The sequence below is a fragment of the Sceloporus occidentalis genome, unplaced genomic scaffold (assembly GCF_023333645.1).
Source record: "Sceloporus occidentalis isolate IW3139 unplaced genomic scaffold, rSceOcc1.0.p SCAF_202, whole genome shotgun sequence".
NCBI classification, from domain to species: Eukaryota; Metazoa; Chordata; class Lepidosauria; order Squamata; family Phrynosomatidae; genus Sceloporus; species Sceloporus occidentalis.
Window position 1 is genome coordinate 223,721 of NW_028317182.1, and position 25,013 is coordinate 248,733.

Genomic DNA, 25,013 nt, shown 5'->3' on the forward strand with positions numbered 1-25,013 from the left:
TTCTTAGGGACCCTGAGCCCCAAGTTCAGCTGACAAATGGTAATTCGCCCATGATGAACCCACCTTCCCCCCTCTGTCCTGAGAAATGCCTTAGGAAACCTCTTCCATGGAAATTAGGGAGCTCCTAATCTTAGTGGAAATGGGAACCTCTGGAATTCTCCTCTTTTTCCCAGCTGGGAAGCAAGGCATCGTTGGAAATCTCTTCCAAGGACAAGAGGGGTTGTTGTTGTTTTAATAACATGGCTCCAGTCAATGGAGTTCTTCTTCAGGCAGTAAATGGAGGTTTATGCAAATGCAGAATGACATCACTGCTACGGAAGGCTCTCTTGACCAATCAGAGAGCAAGATAAAGGTTCTTCTGGAAGCTTCCGTGAGAAGGAGATATAAGGCCTGAGAGACCAAGAGACAGTTGGGGGAATTGTGTCGGTTGGAGATCGAGAGAGAGAGTTAAAGAGCGGATCTTGGAAGTTAGTCTCAGAATTGGACGCTTAGGTCTATTTTTTAATAGCTTGTATGAATTGAATATTATATACTTACAAATATTGCACCTGCAAGATTCTTAATATCTTGTATGACTTATGTTTTACTTATATTTCGTTATCAATAATAAATACCTCCTTAGAGTATCTACTACTTGACACTCCTTTTACTCGTATTTTGGCTTTGTTAATGATTGTCAGAAGCAAGTCTAACAAAGTCTTCATCAACAAAGTCAAATTTCAGAACAGGATCTAAACTAAAAACTTTATTGAAGGAAAGAGACTGCATAAAAGGCACAGTTCATGGCCTTATAGTCAGATCTAACTAACAATAAAGATTTGACCATTTTATATCCCCAATTAACATCCCACCCCACATCAAGATCTATTGGGTATTTTATTCCTGCTAGAAATATAACTGACACGTTAATTACCTCATCATCCAAAATCTCCCCTCAAATATGTTGTTTTGAGAACCACTGAATGGTCAGCAAGTTCCCAGCAAACCTCCCCACAACAGTGAGATAATTCCCATCTGCTCCCACCATTTTGCAACCTTAAATTAAACCAAAGTACTAACAAACCCAGTCAAGCAATCTGGCCAAATAATATATATATTTAAATTAACTCAAACCAACCCTTTTCCCTTCTCAGCTTTCTCATCAGGGGTGGGGGGCGAGGAGGGGGCATGTGGGCGAGTGAGGCTTGAGTGCTTGCTATGGGTCCCATTCCTTTCCCTCCACATTATGTTCACTCCAGGAATCAATCCTTCCGCTATCCAGCTCCACAAACTCAATGAATTAACCTTCCCAACATCCAGTTCCACAAACTTCACTCAACCCCTTTTTCCAAATATATAACACCACTACCATTTTCTATAAACTATATAATTACATCCAGTTCGGATTCTTCCATTTTTCTCCAACAACAAATATGGAAGAATCCAATTATACACCAACATTTATGGAAGAATCCAAATTTCCCATCCTGGTTCTGACACCTGGTTCAACTGGTTCAAGTAATTGGTGTGAACCAGCTCAAGTCCTTGTTTTCCAACATTTTAAGGAGTTCCATTTAGCAACTGTGACTAATATCTATGATAGGAAGGAAAGGGGACACAGAAACTACTTTATCTCTCATCTATTTTCCTAGATGACCTTTGCTTAGCTCCATAGTAGATCCCAGGCGTCCCTCCTCTCTTAATGCTGATATGACTCTTCTCTGTCTTTGCCCTTCTTTATAGAAGAACTTCAGACTCATCAGAGAATCAAAACTGAGGAGAAATCAAACAAATGCCAGCAGTGTGCAAAATGCTTTGCTTTTATACCTTTTGAGGTATCCACTAGAGAGAAAGTGTAGAAATGTGAGCAGTTCAAAGTACGTTTTTGATTGTTTATAAATTTATTATTTGATAAGACTTAATTAAAAAAATTAAATAGGAATTTATTTATTTTTTTGTTTTTTTTTTATTAATTTTTACAGTTTTTATAAAGACAAAACAAAACACAACATAACACAACACAACACCACATAACATAACATAATACAAATTGGCTTGACATAAAAACAGAATACATAGTCTCTCTTGACTCTTACAGTAAAAAAAAACATGCAACATAAATCTTGCTTCCGGCTATCTGGTTTGACAATTCTTTTATCAAATTATACTTTGTTCTATCTGTTAATGTTTTCCAAGTTACTTCCTTTCACGTAACCTGTCTCTCAACCCATTAAGAATTTATATATATTTATGAATACTATACTTACTTTATTTGAGAGAACTTGCTTTGCTAATTACATCTTTTTTCCTCTGGTAAACTCTTTAACTGCTTATTGCATATAATATGTGGCACATAACAGTCTTAATCCCGCTTTCAATCAAAACAAACTAAATAACTAAAGCCTCTAATATTTCTATTACAGTTTGTCATGGGAAAACATTTTTCCACTCTTTTCTCAGATAGACATAAAAAAGATCCCACTCTCTTTTTATTTGTTCTTCATTCTTCTCTTTCATCCAAGAAGTCATTCTATCCATTTCGGCGGTTTCCAGAACTTTTATAAGCCATTGTTCAGTTGAAGGTGTTAGGTTGGACTTCCAAACTTTAGCAAAAACAATTCTAGCACATGCTAACAAATAGAAGATTAATTTACCATATGTTCTATCCAATTTTTCGTCTATCATGCCTAGTAAGAAAGTTTCCGGTGCAAAAACAATTGGTATTTTTAAATCTGCAGTGATTACTTTGTATATTCTTAACCAAAATTCTTTTGTTTTCTTACATAACCACCACATATGAAAATATGACCCAACCTTACTTTCACATTTCCAGCAGTGTGGACTGCTATTTTTGAACATATGTGCGATTTTTTGTGGTGACATATGCCACCTGTAAGACATCTTATAAATATTTTCTTTTATATCTTGGTTAGCAGTGTATTTCACAGATTTCCACATTTTAACCCACATCTCATAATCCAGGCTCTTCCCTATATTTTGGGCCCAGCGTATCATGCTTTCCCTTATTATCTCATCTTCTGTCTCCCAGGTTAACAACATTTTGTAAAACTTTGTTATCAGTTTTCTTTTTCCTTTGTTTATTATTTCTTCCCATTTTGACCTCTTCCCATTAATACCATATGTCTTTCTATCCATTTTCCATCTCTCTCTAATTTGCATATATAGGTACCAATGACACTCGATTCCTGTTTGTTTCAGATCCTCTTGGGATTTTAAATCAGCTAATTCCTTTTCGACTTTAATTAAATCTCCATATCTTAACCATTTGGACCTCGGTATACTTTCTTTTCCCATTAAGGCCTCGTGTGGGGAGCATATTAAAGGGATATGTCGACACAGATTCGGTTTCAATTTTTCCCAAATATATAACAGTGCTTTACATACTACATGAATGGTACTGTTCTTGTGTACTTTCCGTTTTTCATAAAACAAGTACCCATGAAATCCAAACCTCATGTGAAATCCTTCTAAAGTTAATAATTTGTCATCCTCCAATAACAGCCATTCCGTTAACCACACCATAACAGCCGCAAAGTAGTATATTTTAAGATTTGGTAAACCCAATCCACCTCTTTTTCTCTCATCGCACAATATCTTTGCTTTAATTCTGGCTTTTTTGTTATTCCAAATAAATTTTTGAATTTCTTTTTGCCAGCTTTCTAGGGGTTTAAGGGTGTGTAAGATCGGAATGGTCTGAAATAAAAATAGCATCCTAGGGAGAATGTTCATTTGTACCACAGCTATTTTACCTAAGAGAGAGAATTGAAAATTACCCCATTTTTCCAGATCTTTTTTCACCTCCGCCCATACTTTTTCATAATTGTTGTGAAATAAATCCACATTTTTATTGGTTAGGGTTATGCCTAGGTATTTTACTTTGTTTTCTATCTTGAAACCACTTTTTTCCTCCAAATTAGATTTTTCATCCCTGCCCATATTTTTTGTTATCATTACTGTTTTCTCTTTGTTTACTTTAAGACCTGTCACTTCTTGGAATTCCTCCAAAATTAAAGTAATATTTTTGATACTAGCTAAGGGATCTTCCAATATGTAGACAATGTCGTCCGCGTAGAGACGCATTTTGTATTCATATTTTTTGATTTTCAGACCTTTTATGCTTTTTTCCATCCTTATCCTATTATTGAGGGCTTCCAAAACAAAAATAAAGAGAAGGGGCGACAGGGGACACCCTTGCCTAGTTCCCTTCGAGATTTGAAATGCTTCAGATTTACCTTGATTTATAATCAATCTTGCATTTTGTACACTATAGATTTCTTGAATCCATCTACGATACACAAATCCCACTCCCACCTTATCCATCAACAACAGCATCATATCCCAATTAACATTATCAAAGGCCTTTTCTAGGTCCATGAAGATCAGAGCCAGGCTTTTCTCGTTGTGATGTTCATAATATTCTAATGTGTCAATTATGTGTCTTAAATTCTCCTTTAGTTGGCGATTAGGTAGGAAACCTCCCTGTTCCTCTGGGATCCAATCTCTCAGGACTTTTTTAAATCTCTCCGCCAAAATCATTGCAAAAAGTTTGTAGTCCGTGTTCAACAGGGAGATAGGCCTATAGTTTTTAACTTCTTTTGGGTCCCTGTTTTCTTTTGCCAAAAAGATAATATTGGCTTGTCTCCAAGTTTCTGGATACTTCTGTTGCCCAATGGCGTTTACTGTTTGCTTAAAGGGTACAATGATTTGTTCCTCAAATTTTTTGTAGTATTCCACAGGAAAGCCGTCTGGGCCCGGTGTTTTTCCATTTTTTGCTTTCTTTATTACCTCCACCACCTCAGCGATTGTAATAGGGCCATTTAACATCTCTTTTTGTTGTGTATCCAAAATTGGCAAGCATGCTTTATTTAAAAAACCGTCTATTTTTTGTTTTGATATCTCTTTGCCTTGATACAGCTGACTATAAAAGTTTACAAATTCTTTCATGATTTCATCTTGATTTGAGGTAATAAATGAATCTTTAGATCTTATTTCAGATATGATGTTTCTTTCTCTTTGTTTTTTCAGCCTATGTGCTAGCCAACGGCCCGGCTTGTTGGAGTACTCAAAATGTCTTTGTTTCAAATATTTCAAGTTTCTTTGGATCTCCTCATTTTCTTCCCAGTCAATCTGTTTCCTAATCGTTTTAATTTCCTTAGTAATTTTTTTATCAACTGGGTTTTCACCCAGTTCTTTTTCCTTCTGTCTAAGTAAATTGTATAGTTTCTCCATTTTTTCTTTTTTCCTTTTCTTTTCGATGTGATTTTGTTGAATGAAGAAACCTCTCATGAAGGCCTTTGAGGCTTCCCAAACAATCGTTATATCTATCTCCGGGCTTATGTTTTCTTCAAAGAATAGTGTCAGGGTCTTTTTCGCTTTTTCTACTATTTCCTCTTTTTGAAGTAAGCTTTCATTTAATCTCCATGCATACTGGATTGGATTTATTTTTATTAAGATTGTTTGGGGACTGTGATCTGAGATTGACCTGGGTTCATTTGTCATATTTACAACATCTTTACACCACGCTTTGGTTGCAAAAAGCATATCTATCCTGGATAGGGACTTGTGTCTTTCTGAATAGTAAGTGAAGTCTTTTGAGTTCCCATATTTAAATCTCCAGATGTCGTGTAGTGTTTGTTCTTCAATCATGTTTTCAAAAGCTTTGGGTAGTTTTCCTTGTGTCTTTTTTATTTTTTTAACAGATTTCCTATCAACGTCAGGATTTACCACACCATTCCAATCCCCCATTATCAATGTCTTTTCGTATTTATGGTTGATTAACATTCCATTTAGTTTGTTAAAGAATTGGTATTTCTTTTCTAGGGGTGCGTATATACCCACTATTAAGCATTTCTCATTTTGTATTGTTATTTCTATTCCTAAGATTCTACCGTCTTTGTCATCAAATAACTTTTTGGGATTGTATTTATCTTTCGCATAAATGACCACACCATTTTTCTTTTTGAAATTAGTTGAAGTGAACTCTTTGCCAAATTTTTTGTTGTTAAGCAATCTAGTGTCCTTTTGTTTTATATGAGTCTCTTGTAGGCAAGCTATTTCTACATTCTGTTTCTTAAGATAATTGAAGATTTTTTTCCGCTTTTGAGGTGAATTCATTCCTCTCACGTTCCATGATATAAGTTTAATTTTTGAACTTTTTAGAGTTGTGGTATCATTTTTAGGAACATTAGAGATATTCCTTTTTGTGGCCATTTTATTTATGTTATTAAAGTTATCAGTTCTTCTGAGGCCTCCCACTTTCTTTCCGCTGCTTCTTGAGAGGTTTTAACTACTTTCGGTTTCTCTAATTCTTCCTCTTTCTTATCTCTTCTCTCTAAGTCTTTACCATATCTTTTAAGAAAGTCCTTCAGTTTCAGTATCGAATTGATTCTGTATATTTCGGCTTTGTATTTAAAAATTAATCCTTCTAATCTGTCCCATCTATATACTATGTTATTACTTCTCAAAAGATTGGCAAGCGGTTTGTATTCGTTTCTTTTCTTCAAGAGTCTCAGTGGTACATCTTTATATATAATCAAATCTTCATCTCCTATCCTTAAATTCCTTTCATAGTTTATCTGTATTATCTCATCTCTAACTCTTTTCCTGGTAAAGTAAACTACCACGTCCCTCGGGAGTTTTTTCTGTTTAGCTATCTTGGAGTTCAATCTATACATTTTACTAATTTCCCGTTCAAAATCATCTAGATCTTCTCCAACATAATCTGCCAAAATTGGGGTTAGATATTCGTATAAATCCTCATTTTCTTTTTCTTTTAAACCTCTAATTTTGATAGAATTTTCACGTTCTTTTAGATCTTGTAGGGCTCTCTCGTCGAGATCGATTTCCTGTCTTTTTTCTATATCCACAACTTTCTTGTTTATTTTTTCTGTTTTGTCGTCAATTCTGGTTATATTCTTCTCCATTTGTTTAATGTCTTCTGTGACTTTACCCAAAGAGTCCTTAATTTCCTTTAATTCCGCTCTGATCTCCTGTCGTATTTCTTGCTTTATTTCCTTCCGCATAGCTGCCATATCTCTCTTCATTGCCTTAATATCTTCCTTCATGTCATAATATAAAGTTTTTAGTTCCTCCAGAATTGCAATTTGCTCTGAAGTTCTTGGTATTGATTCTAAAGAATCACGCCTCTGTTGACTTAATTCTTTTGCCCTCCTCGTTGTCATTATTTGTTGTTTTTATTCCTGAGTTCCTCCTTCACACTGTTTTTTTTTTTTTTTGAAAAAAAAATTAATTTTAATTTTTTTTTAAAAAAAATTATTTATTTGTTTTATCTTTTAATGTTTTTTTAAATTATAAATTATATATTATTGACTCAATGTCCTATAGTAATTTCTGCACAAAAGTTGGTACTGGTCTGTCTAATCTCAGTTGTCTTCTCTACAGCTGTTAACCTATTGTCCTTATATTGTCCTGCTTAATTCCTCCACTCTGCTTCTTGTTGGGCTAAAACAGCTTAAGGAACCAAGTGCAGTCTTACAATGTTGCTCTTTCCAGTAGCGCTGCTCCTGCAGTCAATAGTATGTTTAATTCTTGTTTGTATAACTTTCTTAAACAATCCCTTAAACAATCCCTTTCTGTCCCTTAACACTGTTACAATGTATATATTCCTATTTTGTCCTCTGATTCCACCCTGATACCACTCCTCCAGATTTTCTTTCTTCTGAGTGTCTCTTTCATAGATTATCCCTTTATGCTGCCTTGTCGTCCTCCTCGTTGGTCTCCTGAGGAGTAGCCCCAAGACCAATTCTCTGACTTAGACTTTCTTACTATGCCCACTTTTCCTCTTGCTTTGCCTTTCGTCCTCCTTGCTGTCCTTGGTTTTCCTGCCAAGACACCCGCTTTTAACCTTGGTCTCTTCTATCCTCCGAAGTTCCGAGGGCTCCAAGCCTCTACTGTCCTCCAAAGTTCTAAGGACTCCAAGCCTCTACTGTCTTCCAAAGTTCTGAGGGCTCCAAGCCTCTACTGTCCTCCAAATTTCTGAGGACTCCACGCCTCTACTGTCCTCCAAAGTTCTGAGGGCTCCAAGCCTCTACTGTCCTCCAAAGTTCTGAGGACTCCACGCCTCTACTGTCCTCCAAAGTTCTGAGGGCTCCAAGCCTCTACTGTCCTCCAAAGTTCTAAGGACTCCAAGCCTCTACTGTCTTCCAAAGTTCTGAGGGCTCCAAGCCTCTACTGTCCTCCAAAGTTCTGAGGACTCCACGCTTCTACTGTCCTCCAAAGTTCTAAGGGCTCCAAGCCTCTACAGTCCTCCAAAGTTCTGAGGACTCCACGCTTCTACTGTCCTCCAAAGTTCTGAGGGCTCCAAGCCTCTACTGTCCTCCAAAGTTCTAAGGACTCCAAGCCTCTACTGTCTTCCAAAGTTCTGAGGGCTCCAAGCCTCTACTGTCCTCCAAAGTTCTGAGGACTCCACGCTTCTACTGTCCTCCAAAGTTCTAAGGGCTCCAAGCCTCTACAGTCCTCCAAAGTTCTGAGGACTCCACGCTTCTACTGTCCTCCAAAGTTCTGAGGGCTCCAAGCCTCTACTGTCCTCCAAAGTTCTGAGGACTCCACGCTTCTACTGTCCTCCAAAGTTCTAAGGGCTCCAAGCCTCTACTGTCCTCCAAAGTTCTGAGGACTCCACGCTTCTACTGTCCTCCAAAGTTCTGAGGGCTCCAAGCCTCTACTGTCCTCCAAAGTTCTAAGGACTCCAAGCCTCTACTGTCTTCCAAAGTTCTGAGGGCTCCAAGCCTCTACTGTCCTCCAAAGTTCTGAGGACTCCACGCTTCTACTGTCCTCCAAAGTTCTAAGGGCTCCAAGCCTCTACAGTCCTCCAAAGTTCTGAGGGCTCCACTCCTCTACTGTCTTCCGAAGTTCTGAAACTCCACGCCTCTACTGTCCTCCAAAGTTCTAAGGACTCCACGCCTCTACTGTCTTCCAAAGTTCTGAGGGCTCCAAGCCTCTACTGTCCTCCAAAGTTCTAAGGACTCCGAGCCTCTACTGTCCTCCAAAGTTCTAAGGACTCCAAGTCTCTACTGTCCTCCGAAGTTCTGAGGACTCCAAGCCTCTACTGTCCTCCAAAGTTCTGAGGACTCCACGCCTCTACTGTCCTCCAAAGTTCTGAGAGCTCCAAGCCTCTACTGTCCTCCAACGTTCTAAGTACTCCAAGCCTCTACTGTCCTCCAAAGTTCTGAGGACTCCAAGCCTCTGCTGTCCTCCGAAGTTCTGAGGGCTCCAAGCCTCTACTGTCCTCCAAAATTCTGAGCAGCTGTTACTCCTCCTTGGTATAATAGCTGCTTCCAATTGCAAGCAGCTGAGCCTGTTCTCACAATCCGCAAACCGTCCTTGGCTGCCTCTCTTGGATTTTAAGACAAATAAAAGTTATATTTACACAAAAATTAGATTGATAGTGTCTGTTTGTTCTTCTCAGCTTTACAGCTTCTTAACAGCACTTTATAGCTCCGGTTCTGAGAAGAACATTGGTGAACAAAAACAAGCTTTAAATGCAGTTCACCCGCCAATTGCAGCTGGGTTTAGCTTTCTCTTGGTGTTTATTTCAAAGGAACTTAGTTATAGATATCTTCTCTTAAATCCAAACACAAATAGCTTCTGTTATTTTCTCAGTTCTTTTTCAAGAAAAAATTAAAAAAAAAAATTGGTGGCAGCTCTTGTGCCAAGAAGGCTCTCTACCTGGCGCCGACTCTTCTTGCCTCCCTCGCTTCTACCTGTTCGGGTCCCGAGAGAGACCGCGGGTGCCCTTGCAAGGCAAAGCATGAAAGGATGACGAAGCCTCTTCACCCTGGCAGTGCCGTGCCAGGGGTTTTTCCCTGCTTTGCGATGTCGATTGCAAGTGGGAAAGCGCCAGCAAGAGAGGACGGTTACTCAGGAGCTCCCCGAGTTTGCGTCCGACGGGCCGCCATTCCAACCCGGAAGTCAAAAATAAGGATTAGACAGAAAAAGAAAGTGCTTAGTTTTTGAAAGTAAAACCATAATTAAGACGGTAAAAACCAGACTTGGGTGCTTCGACCCTTTTACATCCAGCTCAGGCTGTATCTGCACTGCAGAAATATTCCCATTCGAAACAACACAGTCCTGGCTCCATCCTGTGGAATCCTGGGATCTGTAGTTTGATGCGGCACCAGAGATCCAAAGCCACCCAAAGCAAGGCTCTCCAGGGCTCTTGGCCCTCCTTTGCTTGCGAATACTGACTATCTCAGGGAGTCTCTATATTAGAGCATCAGGAAAACCTTTAGGTATTGTTAAGGTTGGGGAATCCTGTTTGGGGTCACTTCTGACTTTAGGGACCTTACATCCTCCATTATAATAATTAATTAATAATTTGTTTTATTTATATACCGCTATTCCAAAGATCATAGCGGTGAACAGCAAGTAAGCTAATTAGCAAGTAAGCTAATTTGCCCCCAACAGTCTGGGTACTCATTTTAGCGACCTCGGAAGGATGCAAGCCTGAGTCGAGCTTGGGCCCTTTTGCTGGTCTTGAACTCGCAACCTTGTGGTTTTGAGTGAATGGTTGCAGTACAGGCATTTAACCACTGCGCCACCAGGGCTCCTTCTGGGTTTCCTCAAGGCCTCAAACTGCCAACTGTGAAGCACTAAGGTTGAGGCGGCCATTTTGTGATCCAGCGGCCATTTTGAGACTGGCCCATTGTGACCTCAGTCTGATGCTCCTTATCTGAAGCATGGATACTGTCCCATTGTGACCTCAGTCTGATGCTCCTTACCTGAAGCATTGAAAGTGTCCCATTGTGACCTCAGTCTGATGCTCCTTACCTGAAGCATTGAAAGTGTCCCATTGTGACCTCAGTCTGATGCTCCTTACCTGAAGCATTGATAGTGTCCCATTGTGACCTCAGTCTGATGCTCCTTACCTGAAGCATTGATAGTGTCCCATTGTGACCTCAGTCTGATGCTCCTTACCTGAAGCATTGAAAGTGTCCCATTGTGACCTCAGTCTGATGCTCCTTACCTGAAGCATTGAAAGTGTCCCATTGTGACCTCAGTCTGATGATCCTTACCTGAAGCATTGATAGTGTCCCATTGTGACCTCAGTCTGATGATCCTTACCTGAAGCAATAAAAGTGTCCCTTTGTGACCTCAGTCTGATGCTCCTTACCTGAAGCATTGATAGTGTCCCATTGTGACCTCAGTCTGATGCTCCTTACCTGAAGCATTGAAAGTGTCCCATTGTGACCTCAGTCTGATGATCCTTACCTGAAGCATTGATAGTGTCCCATTGTGACCTCAGTCTGATGATCCTTACCTGAAGCAATAAAAGTGTCCCATTGTGACCTCAGTCTGATGCTCCTTACCTGAAGCATTGATAGTGTCCCATTGTGACCTCAGTCTGATGCTCCTTACCTGAAGCATTGAAAGTGCCCATTGTGACCTCAGTCTGATGATCCTAACCTGAAGCATTGATAGTGTCCCATTGTGACCTCAGTCTGATGCTCCTTACCTGAAGCATTGATAGTGTCTCATTGTGACCTCAGTCTGATGCTCCTTACCTGAAGCATTGATAGTGTCCCATTGTGACCTCAGTCTGATGCTCCTTATCTGAAGCATTGAAAGTGTCCCATTGTGACCTCAGTCTGATGATCCTTACCTGAAGCATTGATAGTGTCCCATTGTGACCTCAGTCTGATGATCCTTACCTGAAGCAATGAAAGTGTCCCATTGTGACCTCAGTCTGATGCTCCTTACCTGAAGCATTGAAAGTGTCCCATTGTGACCTCAGTCTGATGCTCCTTACCTGAAGCATTGATCGTGTCCCATTGTGACCTCAGTCTGATGCTCCTTACCTGAAGCATTGAAAGTGCCCATTGTGACCTCAGTCTGATGATCCTAACCTGAAGCATTGATAGTGTCCCATTGTGACCTCAGTCTGATGCTCCTTACCTGAAGCATTGATAGTGTCCCATTGTGACCTCAGTCTGATGCTCCTTACCTGAAGCATTGAAAGTGTCCCATTGTGACCTCAGTCTGATGCTCCTTACCTGAAGCATTGAAAGTGTCCCATTGTGACCTCAGTCTGATGATCCTTACCTGAAGCATTGATAGTGTCCCATTGTGACCTCAGTCTGATGATCCTTACCTGAAGCAATAAAAGTGTCCCATTGTGACCTCAGTCTGATGCTCCTTACCTGAAGCATTGATAGTGTCCCATTGTGTCCTCAGTCTGATGCTCCTTACCTGAAGCATTGAAAGTGCCCATTGTGACCTCAGTCTGATGCTCCTTACCTGAAGCATTGATAGTGTCCCATTGTGACCTCAGTCTGATGCCCCTTACCTGAAGCATTGATAGTGTCTCATTGTGATCTCAGGCTGATGCTCCTTGCCTGAAGGACTGAGACTGGCCCATTGTGACTTCAGGCTCATGCATCTTACCTGAATAACCGAGACTGGCCTATTATGATCTCAGGCTTATCCTCATTTCCTGAAGGATTTAGATGGGACTATTGTCACTTCAGACTGGTGCTCCATACCTGAAGGAATGAGACCGGCCCATTGCCTCAGCCTGATGCTCATTGCCTGAGAGATTTAGATTGGCCCATTGTGATTTCAGTCTGATGCACCAAACCTGAAGGATTAAGATGGGACTATTGTGACCTCAGGCTGATGCTCCTTTCCTGAAGACTGAGACTGGCCCATTGTGATCTCAGACTCAAGCTCCTTGCCTTAAAGATTTAGATAGGACTATTATGAGTTGAGGCGGGTGCTCTTTACCTGAAGGATTGAGACTGGCCCATTGTGACTTCAGCCTGAAGCACCTTCTCTGAAGGATTGAGAATGGCCCATTGTGACCTAAGGCTGATGCTCCGACCCTCATGCATTGAGTCTGTCCATTTTGATTTCAGGCTGATGCACCTTGCCTGAAGTATTCAGATGGCACTATTGTGACTTCAGGTTGCTGCTCCTTACCTTAAGCATTGCGACTGTCCCATTGTAATCTCAGAATCAGAGAATTAGAGAATCATAGAGTTGGAAGAGACCACTGGGGCCATCCAGTCCCCCCTGCCATGGAGGAACTCTCAATCAAAGCATAGTGAGAGATGGCCATCCAGCCCCTATTTAAAAACCTCCATGGAAGGAGACTCCAATACACTCTGAGGAAGGAGTGTGTCCCAATGTCCCTCCTAATTCTGAGGTGGAATCTCTTTTCCTGGAGCTTGCATCCATTCCTCCGGTTCTTGTTCTCTGGAGCAGCAGAAAACAAGTTTGCTCCCTGCACAATATGGCATCCCTTCAAATATTTAAACAGGGCTGTCATATCACCTCTTAACCTTCACTTCTCCAGGCTAAACATCCACAGTTCTTAAGTCGTTCCTCATAGGATATGGTTTCCAGACCCTTCACTATTTTAGTCACCCTCCTTTGGATGCACTCCAGTTTCTCAACATCATTTTTGAATTGTGGGGCCCAGAATGGGACACAATATTCCAGGTAGGGCCTGACCAGAGTAGAATAGAATGGGACTATTACTTCCCTTCATCTAGACACTATACTTCTATTGATGCAGGCTAAAATTGCATTTGCCTTGTTAGCTGCTGCATCACACTGTTGACTCATGTTCAACTTGTGGTCTACTTAGACTCCTAGATCCCTTTCACACATAGTTTCATTCAGCCAGGTGCCCCCCATCCTGTATCTGTGCATTTCATTTTTCTGCCCTTAATGCAGTAACTTACATTTCTCTGTGTAAAATTTCATTTTGTTAGCTTTGGCCCAGTTTTCTAGTCTATTCAGGTCATTTTGAATTTTGATCCTGTCCTCTGGGGTTTTAGCTACTCCTCCTAATTTGGTTTCATCTGCAAATTTGATAAGTATGCCCCAAATTCTGGCATCCAAGTCATTGATAAAGATGTTGAATAGCCCTGGGCCCTGGACAGAGCCCCACTGGACACCTCACTGGTCACTTCTTTCCAGGATGAAAAGAAGCCATTGTTGAGCACTCTTTGGGTTTTGCCAGTCAACCAATTACAAATTCATGTAACAGTTTCCTTGTCTAGCTTGTTTCATGTTTTTGTTTTATATACTGTTTAATTTGGTTAACGATTAAGGGACATATCTATGAGATTCTATGATATGGGGTGCACTATAAAACTTTTAATAAATGACCAAGTATTTCAATCCTATATATTCATATTATCAGACATAACTCCAGAGAATGTTAGCCTTTTGGATGCCAGAAGGTTCCTCTCATTCTTCAATGCAAGAAGCAACAATTCAGCTGCCTTCTAGAAGATAAAGCAAAAAGGCTTCCAAAAGAACTGAAGCCTTGGCCAAGTCACACTCTCTCAGCCTCAGAGGATGGCCATGGGAAACCCACTCTGAAGAAACCTGCCAAGAAAACCCCTTCAGAGACTCCCAAAAGGTCACCATAAGACCTGGAAACAACTGGGAGGCAGACCCCAAGAACAACATTGGGAAATAGGTGCAAGCCTTGCCTTCGGAAAGTGTAATGACTGGGCTCCAGTCAATGGAGGTCTTCTTCAGGCAGAAAAGGGAGGTTTATGCAAATGCAGAGTGACATCACTGCTACAGAAGGCTCTCTTGACCAATCAGAGAGCAAGATAAAGGTCCTTCTGGAAGCTTCCGTGAGAAGGAGATATAAGGCCTGAGAGACCAAGAGACAGTTGGGGGAATTGTGTCGGTTGGAGATCGAGAGAGAGAGTTAAAGAGCGGATCTTGGAAGTTAGTCTCAGAATTGGACGCTTAGGTTTATTTATTAGATTGTATGAATTGAATATTATATACTTACAAATATTGTACCTGCAAGACTCTTAATATCTTGTATGATTTTAGTAATATTTTGTTACTTATAATAAATACCTCCTTAGAGTGTCTACTACTACTTTGTGCTGGTTTTGGGGGGAAATGAGAAAGTGTTGGGAGGGAGGGACTGCCAACAGAATTAGGAGATGAATTGCAGGCTATGGACAGTTTGCGGCCAAGAAAGGTCCAAAACACACGGCAGCAATAGTCCAGTTTGAGAGCACTTTAACTGCCCTGGCCCAGTGCTAGGGAATCCTGGGAACTGGAGTTTATTGTGGCACCAGAGCTCTCTGACAGAGAAGGCTCAATGTCTCAGAAAACTACATCTCCCAGAATTCCCTAGCACTGAGCCAGGGCAGTTAAAGAGGTCTCAGATTGGATTTCTTAGGAAGCGAACACCGAATGTCTCAGGAAGGCTCTGTATCTCCAAGGCCTCTCCCTCCAGGACCTCCTTCCACTCTTCCCCTCATTCTCTCTCTCTCTCTCTCTCTCCCCTGAAGGCCTCAAACTGCCAAGTGCTGAGGCAGAGGCAGCCATTTTGTGTTCTGGCGGCCATTTTGTTCTGCTTGTGACTGAGGGGAATAATGTTCCGGAACCTTCTCTGAGGCCTCAGTTGAACAGAGGCTTCTCTTTCTCTCCTGAGGCTCCAGAGTCAGAAGGAGGCCAGGCTCCTTGGGCCAAAAGGAAGGAAGTGTGTCTCTTTGTGTGTCTTTTGTGTCTCTTTTCTGAGATGGTTTTCTTATTACACAGCTCTGCTCCTTCTGGGGATCATGGTTTTTAAAAGGGATCAGAAATGGGGAGGATAGTTTTAATACAAGCCTTATTCTTATTATTATTCACAAACATTGGGCTATGACTACTATCCCTGTTTTTAATAACTGTTTCAATAACTGTCCAGTAATTTAATGGTATTTTATTTTGGATGGGAGGGTTAGGAAGGGTTTGGGAGATCATGAAACATGTTTTTATTGTATTGTATGGATCTTTTTATTGTAAGCTGCTAAAAGGTGGCCATTCTTGTGTAGTAATTGCCTTGTGATTAACTCCCACAACAACCTTGTAAGGTAGGCTTCATAGGCTCCTAGGACTGGAAGGGAGACCCAAGGGCCAAACAGTCAGACCCATTCTGCCCTCCAAGTCCTCCGAAGAGATGGCCATCCAGACAGAGACTCCTCCGATGCTCTTTGAGGCAGCATCTCCCATAGATTTGCTCAAAGGTCATGGGGCCTACAGTCCCATGGGAACCTGTTCTTTCCACCCCACTTTGGGAAAGGAGACCCCCCGCAGCCCCCTGGACTATTTACTACCAGGAGTTACTATGGCTGGGACTCAGAGGAGTTTTCTAGGCATTGCCACCTTCTGCCCTCCATGGCCATTGGCACTGACCTTTCCCCATTGCCTTCCCTCCCTCAGCCCTGTGGACCTCCTCCTCCTTCGCACTCAGAGCAGCCCTTCCCTACGGCTGAAGAGACGGCCTCTGACCCAGGGAAGCTCCGGCCATAAAGAACTGCAGAAGAGGGCCTTTCTGGGGCTGCAGGAATCAGGGTCTTTGTACTGAAGGTAGGCCTTTATTCCTGGAGCTGAAAGAGGCCTTTTGTTTAAATGTTTCAGTCCAGGATTGTATTGAAATGTTGCATCTGAGAGAGTGAGCCCTTGCTTTGCAGGCATAAAGCCACAAATTCACTCTCTGGCAGCACTGTCTTCCCAGAATGTGGAAGTAAGATTTCCAGACCCAAGACACACAATGCACCAGTGAGTCCTTTGTGTGGGGACTGTGTGTGAACGTGTTGTTTACTAGAGCTTTGTGAGGTATTTTTTTCTCTAGGTTTATAAAATGAATTTACATAGGTCTTCACTTCCCAAAAATGAGCGTAATCCAGGGTGCAACCGTCACTCACAAACCTATACATTTATAGATTTTTGTTGTATAATTGCAACATATTCAGCAGTGTGCATCTTTTTGAAAAATATACACGGAGAGAAGTGAAGAAATTGTGATTTTGACAATAGATCCATTCAGAAACAATGCAAACAAATGTACATACCTCAATTTCTGTGTGGCTTTAGCAAGCAGAGAAAGGAGGTACATACCTCATGCTCCTGGTATAACTGACACACACAAACACACAAATCTTGTAATTGTCAATTTGTAAACTGCTTTGATCTTTTTGGAAAGGTGGTATATACATAAATTTATTATTATTATTATTATTAACACAGCAGTTAAGCTCAGAGATTTTTCTCATTTGTAAAAATGAAATGATTATTTTCACCAGTGTCTAAATGGGGAAGGGGGCGTAATGAGCAGAGGCCATTGATCAGATCATTGAAGAAATACAGTTCTTCTCCAGCCCAGGGGCCAGAGTTTCCCCACCTGGAATATAAATAATAGAATCATATAGTTGGAAGAGACCCCAAGGGCCATCCAGTCCAACCGCATTCTGCCATGCAGGAACTCTCAATCAAAGCATCCCCAACAGATGGCCATCCAGCCTCTGCTTAAAGACCTCAAAGGAAGGAGACTCCACTGAACTTCAAGGAAGAAGTGTATTCCACTGTCGAACAGCCCTTACTGTCAGGAAGGTTCTCCTAATGTTGAGGTGGAATCTCTTTTCCTGCACCTTGCAGCTATTGTTCTGGGTCCTGTTCTCTGGAGCAACAGAAAACAAGCTTGCTCCCTCCTCAATATGACATCCCTTCAGAAATTTAAACAGAGCTGTCATATCTCCTGTTAACTTTCTCTTCTCCAGGCTAAACATCCCCAGCTCCCTAAGTCATTCCTCATAGGGCATAGTTTCCAAATCCTGCACCACTTTAGTGGCCCTCCTTTGGACACACTCCAGTTTCTCAACATCCTTTTTGAATTGTGATGCCCAGAACTGGACAAAATGTTCCAGGTGGGACCTGACCAGAGCAGAATAGAGTGGCACTATTACTTCCCTTGATCTAGACATTATACTTCTATTGATGCAGCCCAAAATCGCTTCTTTGCAGGAATGACATGGGGAACCTTACTAAAATCAAGATATACTATATCCATAGCATTCCCTTCATCTACCAAGGCCTTACTGAAATCAAGATATACTATATCCATAGCATTCCCTTCATCTACCAAGGCCTTACTGAAATCAAGATAGGCTACATCCATAGCATTCCCTTCATCTACCAGGATCATCTACCAAGATTGATTTGTGAGGCATGACTTCTTTCTCTGAAACTAATATTGACTTTTTGTGATTATGGCATTGCTTTCTAGATGTTCACAGACTCTCTGTTTGATGATCTGCTCTTTAATCTTTCCATAAAGAAGGTGGTCCTCCTCCTCCTCCTCTTCCTCTGCATGAAAGAGAAATCAAATTCACATCAGTGATGATGACGCAGCTTGGAAAAATTAACATTCCTGCCTTTAAAATCTTTTTTTAAAATAATTTTTATGGAATCTAAAGTACATACAATGAATTTTATACAATGCGTAATGATGCATATATATTTTCTACATTCTATTGCAACTTATCGGAATTTAAAGTCTGAGGAGGCCTGAATCCTGTTGGTTAAACCTAGCGTAGACCGACTCAACCCATAATTGACATGAGTCAATCTATAGGTAAATCCAAGAGACTGAGTGATTCTACTCTGATCAGGACTAAGTATAGGATTGGATACAGGCTAAGATTTAGTCCTACTTGTGGCTAGAACAGGACATTCCCAAGTCAAGATGGCCAGGCAACAGTGTGGAAAATAGGCACTCTCCACATGGGCAGAGGCACTCTCAGAATTGTGACTTCTCTGCATGCAGAAGGCTGCCATGGGAATTGGTTGTTCCCTTCCCATCAGCTCAATCCTCTGGTGCCCCCCCGATCCTGGGAGGAGGGCTGGATCCTATGGAAGGGGGGCAACTAGAGAGCTCCTTTCCTGCCCTGCTTGACCGGGGAACTCCCTGGGGGATGGAGGGCAACTGCTTTGGCCAATGGGAGAATGGGAGGCCACTAGACCAGAAATCCTGACCCAGCAGAACCCTCTATGCTCCAGTGTTGCTCCGTGTGGAATCGGGCTAGGAAGCAAATGCCCTCCTCTGCATTGGCCCAACAGAGGCATATGTCATCTGCGTATGTCACCAGGAGGATGCTGTTCTCTGTCTCTTTGAGTGCTACAGGATTTCTTGCCAAACCAATCCTAAACCTGGTCCCTTTTCTCAGGACCTACATCTTGGCCTCCTTGTACACGGCTTTGGGGCCTCTCTTTCTGGAAGTGACCTAAGTGCAGGACCACCAGGACCCCTGCCCACCTGATGGCCAACACAGAGGCCAACCAGAGGGAGTTGGGCTCCAAAAGAAGGAGGCTGCTGAGGTACAACAACTCTTTGGTGAGTCACTATTCTATTAGCTTCATCTGGGTCACTGCTGGGCCAGTTTATGAAAGGAAGCAAATAAAGTACTGTCCGAGTTTGGCAGAGACAGTCCTGGTTAATCCTCTGTCATCCCAATATTTCAAGGGCTTTTAAAATGTCCTGGTTTCTCTCTTCTCCTCCCACTTTCCCGATTCTTCACCTCAATTCAATTTCTGCATAATTATTGCCACGGAGTTTGCAGCCCATCAACTCAATAGTCGGGGTTGGAGAAGAAAGAAGGGGGAAGGGACTTGCCCTTGCTAGGAGTGCCCTTTCCCACTTGTGTGATCTTCTTCATAAACAACTTTGTCCATTTTCACCACTTTTTGCTGTTGCTTGTCCACATATGTCTTGTTTTTTCCATCTGTGAAATGTTGGGGGATATGGGAGAATGTCTCTGGATCTAAATTGGGGGTGGCTCCGTGGCCCTCAAGCCCAGAGTGCTCCCCAGAACTGCTTTTTAAAAATGACATTCGCCTCTGAAATTTGGCAACAGATGTCTAAATGCACTATAATCTTTGGAGGCTAAATGTACTATACGTGTCGGGATAGTCAGTATTCTAATCCATCATGAATATCCCAGCCATGGCCTAAATTATATTGTATATTACATTGAAAGAATTCGAAACAAAGTGGACCTCAAAGGCAGTAGCTTTTTTCATGTTAACAGAATTTAAAGTTTATTTCCTGGACTAAATTCTGAGGTGATCAAATAATTTTTGGGATGCATCATGTGCTTCTCCCTCTCCTTTTACTCGTCATTCTCTGGATGAGGGCTATTTTCTATTGCAGGTGACCTTTGCAGATGTGGCGGTATATTTCACTGAGGAGGAATGGAAACTGCTGACGAAGAAGCAAAGACTTATGTACAAGGATGTGATGATGGAGAATTACGAGAATGTGGCCTCTGTGGGTAAGGAAGCTGAATTCATTGCCCTTACTATGACGACTGAGGGCCCTTTCATTCTACATTATCATGGCACTATGATTCCACTTTAGAATTATAGAATCAAAGACTTTCTTATTGCTCTCCTTTGGATAAACTCCAGCTTCTCAACATCCTTTTTGAATTTTGGTGACCAGAAATGGACACAGTATTCCAAGTGAGGATCTGACCAAAGTAGAACAGAATTGCACTATTACTTCCCTTAATCTATAACACAGAATCAAAGAGTTGAAAGAAACTGGAAAGGCCATCCAGTCCAACCCCTGCCATAACACTATACCCATATTTATGTAGCCTAGAATCACATTGGCCTATTTAGCTGCTGCATCAAACTGTTGACCCAGGTTCAAGTTGTGGTCTACCAGGACTCCTAGATCCCTTTCACACATAGTTTGCCATAGCAGCTTTCTGTGAAATCTTGGAATTTGAAGTTTAGTGAGTCATTGCTCTCCCCTTAATAAAGATTCTAAATATCCTATCCGAAACTGTCAATTATAGGATTTTGTGGGAGGGAACAATGGAGGTTAAATGCTTTTTGACTCCAAATGCTCCTCAGCCCATCCCTGACCAGGTTTCCTGGCTTTTTTGGCCCCTCTTCAAGCCTTTTGAGACTCTGGAGAGACTTCTTGGGTGAAATCCCTCTGTTGGCCCTGCAATGGCTTAAAGAACAATGGCAATGTTCTCTAATGTTTCTTTTCCTACCTGAGCTTGCTTAGTTCCATGGCTGATTCCAGAGGCCCTTTGTTACCCAGAATGCTGGAGTCTGGGGAGGACACCCGCAAGTGCTATGCTTTTAGGGGAATTGGGTACTTAGCTGAAAGAAGATATAAAGTTTGGTTGGGGCAAGAGCGACTGTGGGATTCAGCTTAACTAGACCAGGCCTGGAAGCACACAGAACTCCAAAGGCATTTGAAATAGGTTTGTTTATTTTTCTATTGAGGGGAAAAGCATAATACACACATACACACACACACGTAAGTATACACACACACACACACAAGAACTAGATAACAGGTGGGAGTGGTCAAGAGATGTAAGACTTTCATAATGGTAATACTTTACCTAGGCGGATCTTGATTCCAATTGCTGAGGGTTCGAAATGGGAAGAGAAGTCAGGAGCTCCTGAGACAAATGGGTTTGGCGAGTGAATTGAGGTGCTTAGCCATGTAAACCAACTGTCTGTCTGTCTGTAATTGGACTGAAGTCAAAGAACAGCCAGTCATGGCAGATATTTATGCTTTAATTGTTGCTTGGGGACAGAAACCAAGTGTCCAAAAGGGTTTAAATTGCCTTAGAATGTGTCCTGGGGGGAAGAATGGTCTGAAACCAAATTGAATGCAATGGGTGCTTGGAGCAAATAAATCAGACAAAAAGGATTAGCACACTGGCTCTCAGTCCTTCTTGGCTCTGAATTCCTATCGTGTTCACAAGTCAATATACAGCACAATCTGAAGGTGACGCTACCAGATGCAGCGCAACAATAACATAGCAGAGTACAGAAGCAAATATCCAGATATAGATATTGACAATGCACTGACCACCTTCTACACAAAAAATGAATCACAAACACAGTTGATTACATCGAAATCCTTGGAGTTTCTCTATCTTGAGTTACAAAATAATACAAATATTTGCAAGCTCTCCTCTCTGAGTTCCTTCACTTTCACCATCTCTTGTACACACAACTCGAATCCAATCCACACCAATCTGCATGTGAGCTGTATACTGTATTGGTTGTGAATCATATCCTGGTGCCACACAGCATGAAGCATCCTCTGCAGTTAGCTTGCATCATGCCTTGTGCTCTGACTCAGCACTCTGTGGCACTCTCACAGGATATGATGCCACCTGTCAATCAAAGTATTTTTGCACATGTTTCATGGAATATTCTTTCAACAATCCTTTGACTATCAGCTTCCACTGCTTCCCTCAAGGCAGTCCCCATACAGGCTCTTCTTTGCTAGCTCCTATGAGTAAGGATACAATCATTCCAAGCATTTAGGGGCATAAGCAGCAGGGTCATGCTTGGGTTAATCACAACAACTTCATTAATTTAATTTCAAATAAGGAGGGGTTAATGTGGGCTAAATCATGGGGTAACACCCTCCTCTCTTAACTCTGATTTTCAGTCTTATCTGTCATTGTCCTTCTTTACAGAAGAACATTTGAGTTATCAGAGAGTCCACACAGCAAAGAAGTCACATAAATGCCACCATTGTGGGAAACGTTTTTCTTCCAAGTCAACCCTTGTCATACATCAGAGAATCCACACAGGAGCAAAGCCATACAAATGCCAACATTGTGGGAAATGTTTTTCTTCGAAGTCATACCTAGTGATACATCAGAGAGTCCACACTGGAGAGAATCCATACAAATGCCAGCATTGTGGGAAATGTTTTTCATCGAAATCTTACCTAGGGATACATCAGAGAGTCCACACTGGAGAGAAACCATACAAATGCCAGCATTGTGGGAAAAGTTATGCCTACAAATCAGTCCTTCTCATGCATCAGAGAATCCACACAGGAGCGAAGCCATACAAATGCCAGCATTGTGGGAAATGTTTTTCGTCAAAATCAAACCTAGTGAGACATCTGAGAATCCACACAGGAGTGAAGCTATACAAATGCCAGCATTGTGGGAAATGTTTTTCTCAGAGGTCAAACCTAGTGACACATCTGAGAATCCACACAGGAGCGAAGCCCTACAAATGCCAGCATTGTGGGAAATGTTTTTTGTCAAAATCAAACCTAGTGATACATCTGAGAATCCACACAGGAGCGAAGCCCTACAAATGCCAGCATTGTGGTAAATGTTTTTCATCAAAATCAAACCTAGTGAGACATCAGAGAGTCCACATTGGAGAGAAGCCACTCAAATCCCAGAAGTGAAATGACATTATTTTTCTCAAGAATGAATACAAAGAATATATTTTCAGTCCGCTGGTGATAAGAAAAGGCCCTTGTGATTTTGTGTGTTAGGTTTGTGTGTCCATATGTCTGTTTAAGTTTTTAAAGTTATATTTTGTTAAGTTTTAGTTTTAATTGCTATTAGTATATTTCTTTGCTTTAGTTTATAAATTTGGCTGGGGATTATGGGTTGTGGAATAGGTTAGCTAGATAGAGGGGTGGGATTTGTTGCAGCTAGATAGAATAGTTAAGGGAATGATAGCTTTTGGAATTTGTGGGATGTTGGATGAAGAAAGTTGGTAGTCGGTATTAACATAAAGAGGGCTATTTTCTGGGCATGGCAAAGGGGGCTTTTTTACCTATGAGGCGAAGACTGTGGGAATTGGAGGTGGGGGCCAGGTTTGGAAGAGGTTGGAGTTTTTGGTTTTGGGGATTTAAGGTATTCTTTGGCTTGGGGAGGGCAGCTCTGATTTAAAAGCTGAATTTCTCACTATGTGTTCTTAATAAAGTTCTTTGCTGTTTCAACACACTGGACTCATAGATGGACAGAAGTTGTGAATTTGCACAAAATTGACACTTTCTTCTCTCCTCAGTCCTCAGCTCCATTCCCAGCCATATGAACAGAGGCAAACATACACACACAGACACACATACTCACAGACACTCACACTCAGAGAAACAGAGCTATATGTACAAAGCAGAGCCTTCACAGCCTTTCTCTCCTGAGTCCAGCTCCGCTGGTTGGGCTCCATCCAGGAAGGAAGGAAAGAAAGAAGGAAGGGCGTACTCCTTCCCTTCTTCCAAAGGCCAAGAGTGGAATAAGCAGCAGCAGCAAGGGCCTTGCGATCCCTGCGCATACTCAGGAGGGGCCTTTGGTTGCTAATGTGCATGCAGAGTTTCAGCCTGCACAATGCGTGGGATCAGAGATTGTGATGATCTCCTGGGGTCCAAGCAGCCAAACCACAGCCCTGTTATGACTCTTAGCCCAGCAGACCCTTAAATTCCTTAAATCACGTTGCCTTCACCCATTTGCATAAACCTCCCTTTACTGCCTGAAGAAGACCTCCATTGACTGGAGCCCTGTTATTACAACAACAACAACAACAACACCTCTTTTCCTTGGAAGAGATTCACAACTATCCCTTCTTTCCTGGATGGGAAGAATAGGAGGATTCCAGAGGTTCCCATTTCCACTAAGATTAGGAGCTCCCAAATTCCCATGGAAGAGGTTTCCTAAGGCATGTGCCAGGACAGAGTGGGAAACGGGGTTCATCCTGGGTGAATTAGCTGAACCTGGGGCTCAGGGTCCCTAAGAAGAGGAGGTGCCAGGGCCGCCCAGAATCTCCTTTGAGCTTCCAGGACAGCAAGACTCAGGAGACAGTCTGCCAGGGGCTGAGAGTTGTTTGGACCAAACCTTGAAGGCCCTTTCCTAAAAGCTGGCCAGGATTGCTTTCAGGGGCCGGCATTTTCCTCTCAGAGGACCATCAGGAACTCAAAGACCACTCCCCATTTTGGATTTTGTTTTTTGGCTGTGCTGCCCTCAGTGGAGACTTGCTTGCTCCTAAGGTGTCATGGAGGTGAGCATGGAACGTACAGGGAAGATGGCTTTTGCAGTCTTTTCCACCATTGAGCTTTCCTTGCCAAAAGAGAGCAGGAAAGTAATCAGGAGGAGAAAGCAAAGACCCACATTTGCTCCCATAAGCTCCCCCTGAAGCTTTTCCCAGCATGCCCTGGTCCTCAGTCTCCCTCCCAGGCTCCAGGGTTTCCTAGAGAGATGGAAACCTTCAAGGGAGAGTCCTTGGGGGTTAAGCCAAGCTCTCCTCTGCGTCCCAAGGCCTCCTTCTCCATCCACTTCTGGTCTTTGGAAGGGAGACCTAGAATGCTCTGGGGAAAGTTACTTTTGGAGGGACAGAGACTCCCCAAACCTCTCAGTTTGGCTCTAATATTAAGTATGTCAGATATCTGCAATGAACTGGGCCAGGTC

General features: G+C 42.0%; 1 protein-coding gene and 1 pseudogene across 1 annotated transcript; one reads left to right on the top strand and one right to left on the bottom strand.

Annotated features, from left to right (window-relative positions):
• LOC149278059 (uncharacterized) overlaps positions 1-25,013 on the bottom strand; it is an 82,529-nt pseudogene that overhangs the window by 15,436 nt on the left and 42,080 nt on the right.
• On the top strand, positions 1,168-23,528 carry LOC149278060 (uncharacterized). The gene is made up of 4 exons (XM_089502421.1): positions 1,168-1,177; positions 1,723-1,814; positions 19,967-20,087; positions 22,278-23,528. The coding sequence occupies exons 1-4, from the start codon at positions 1,168-1,170 to the stop codon at positions 23,009-23,011; spliced, it is 957 nt and encodes a 318-aa protein (XP_089358547.1). The 3' UTR covers positions 23,012-23,528.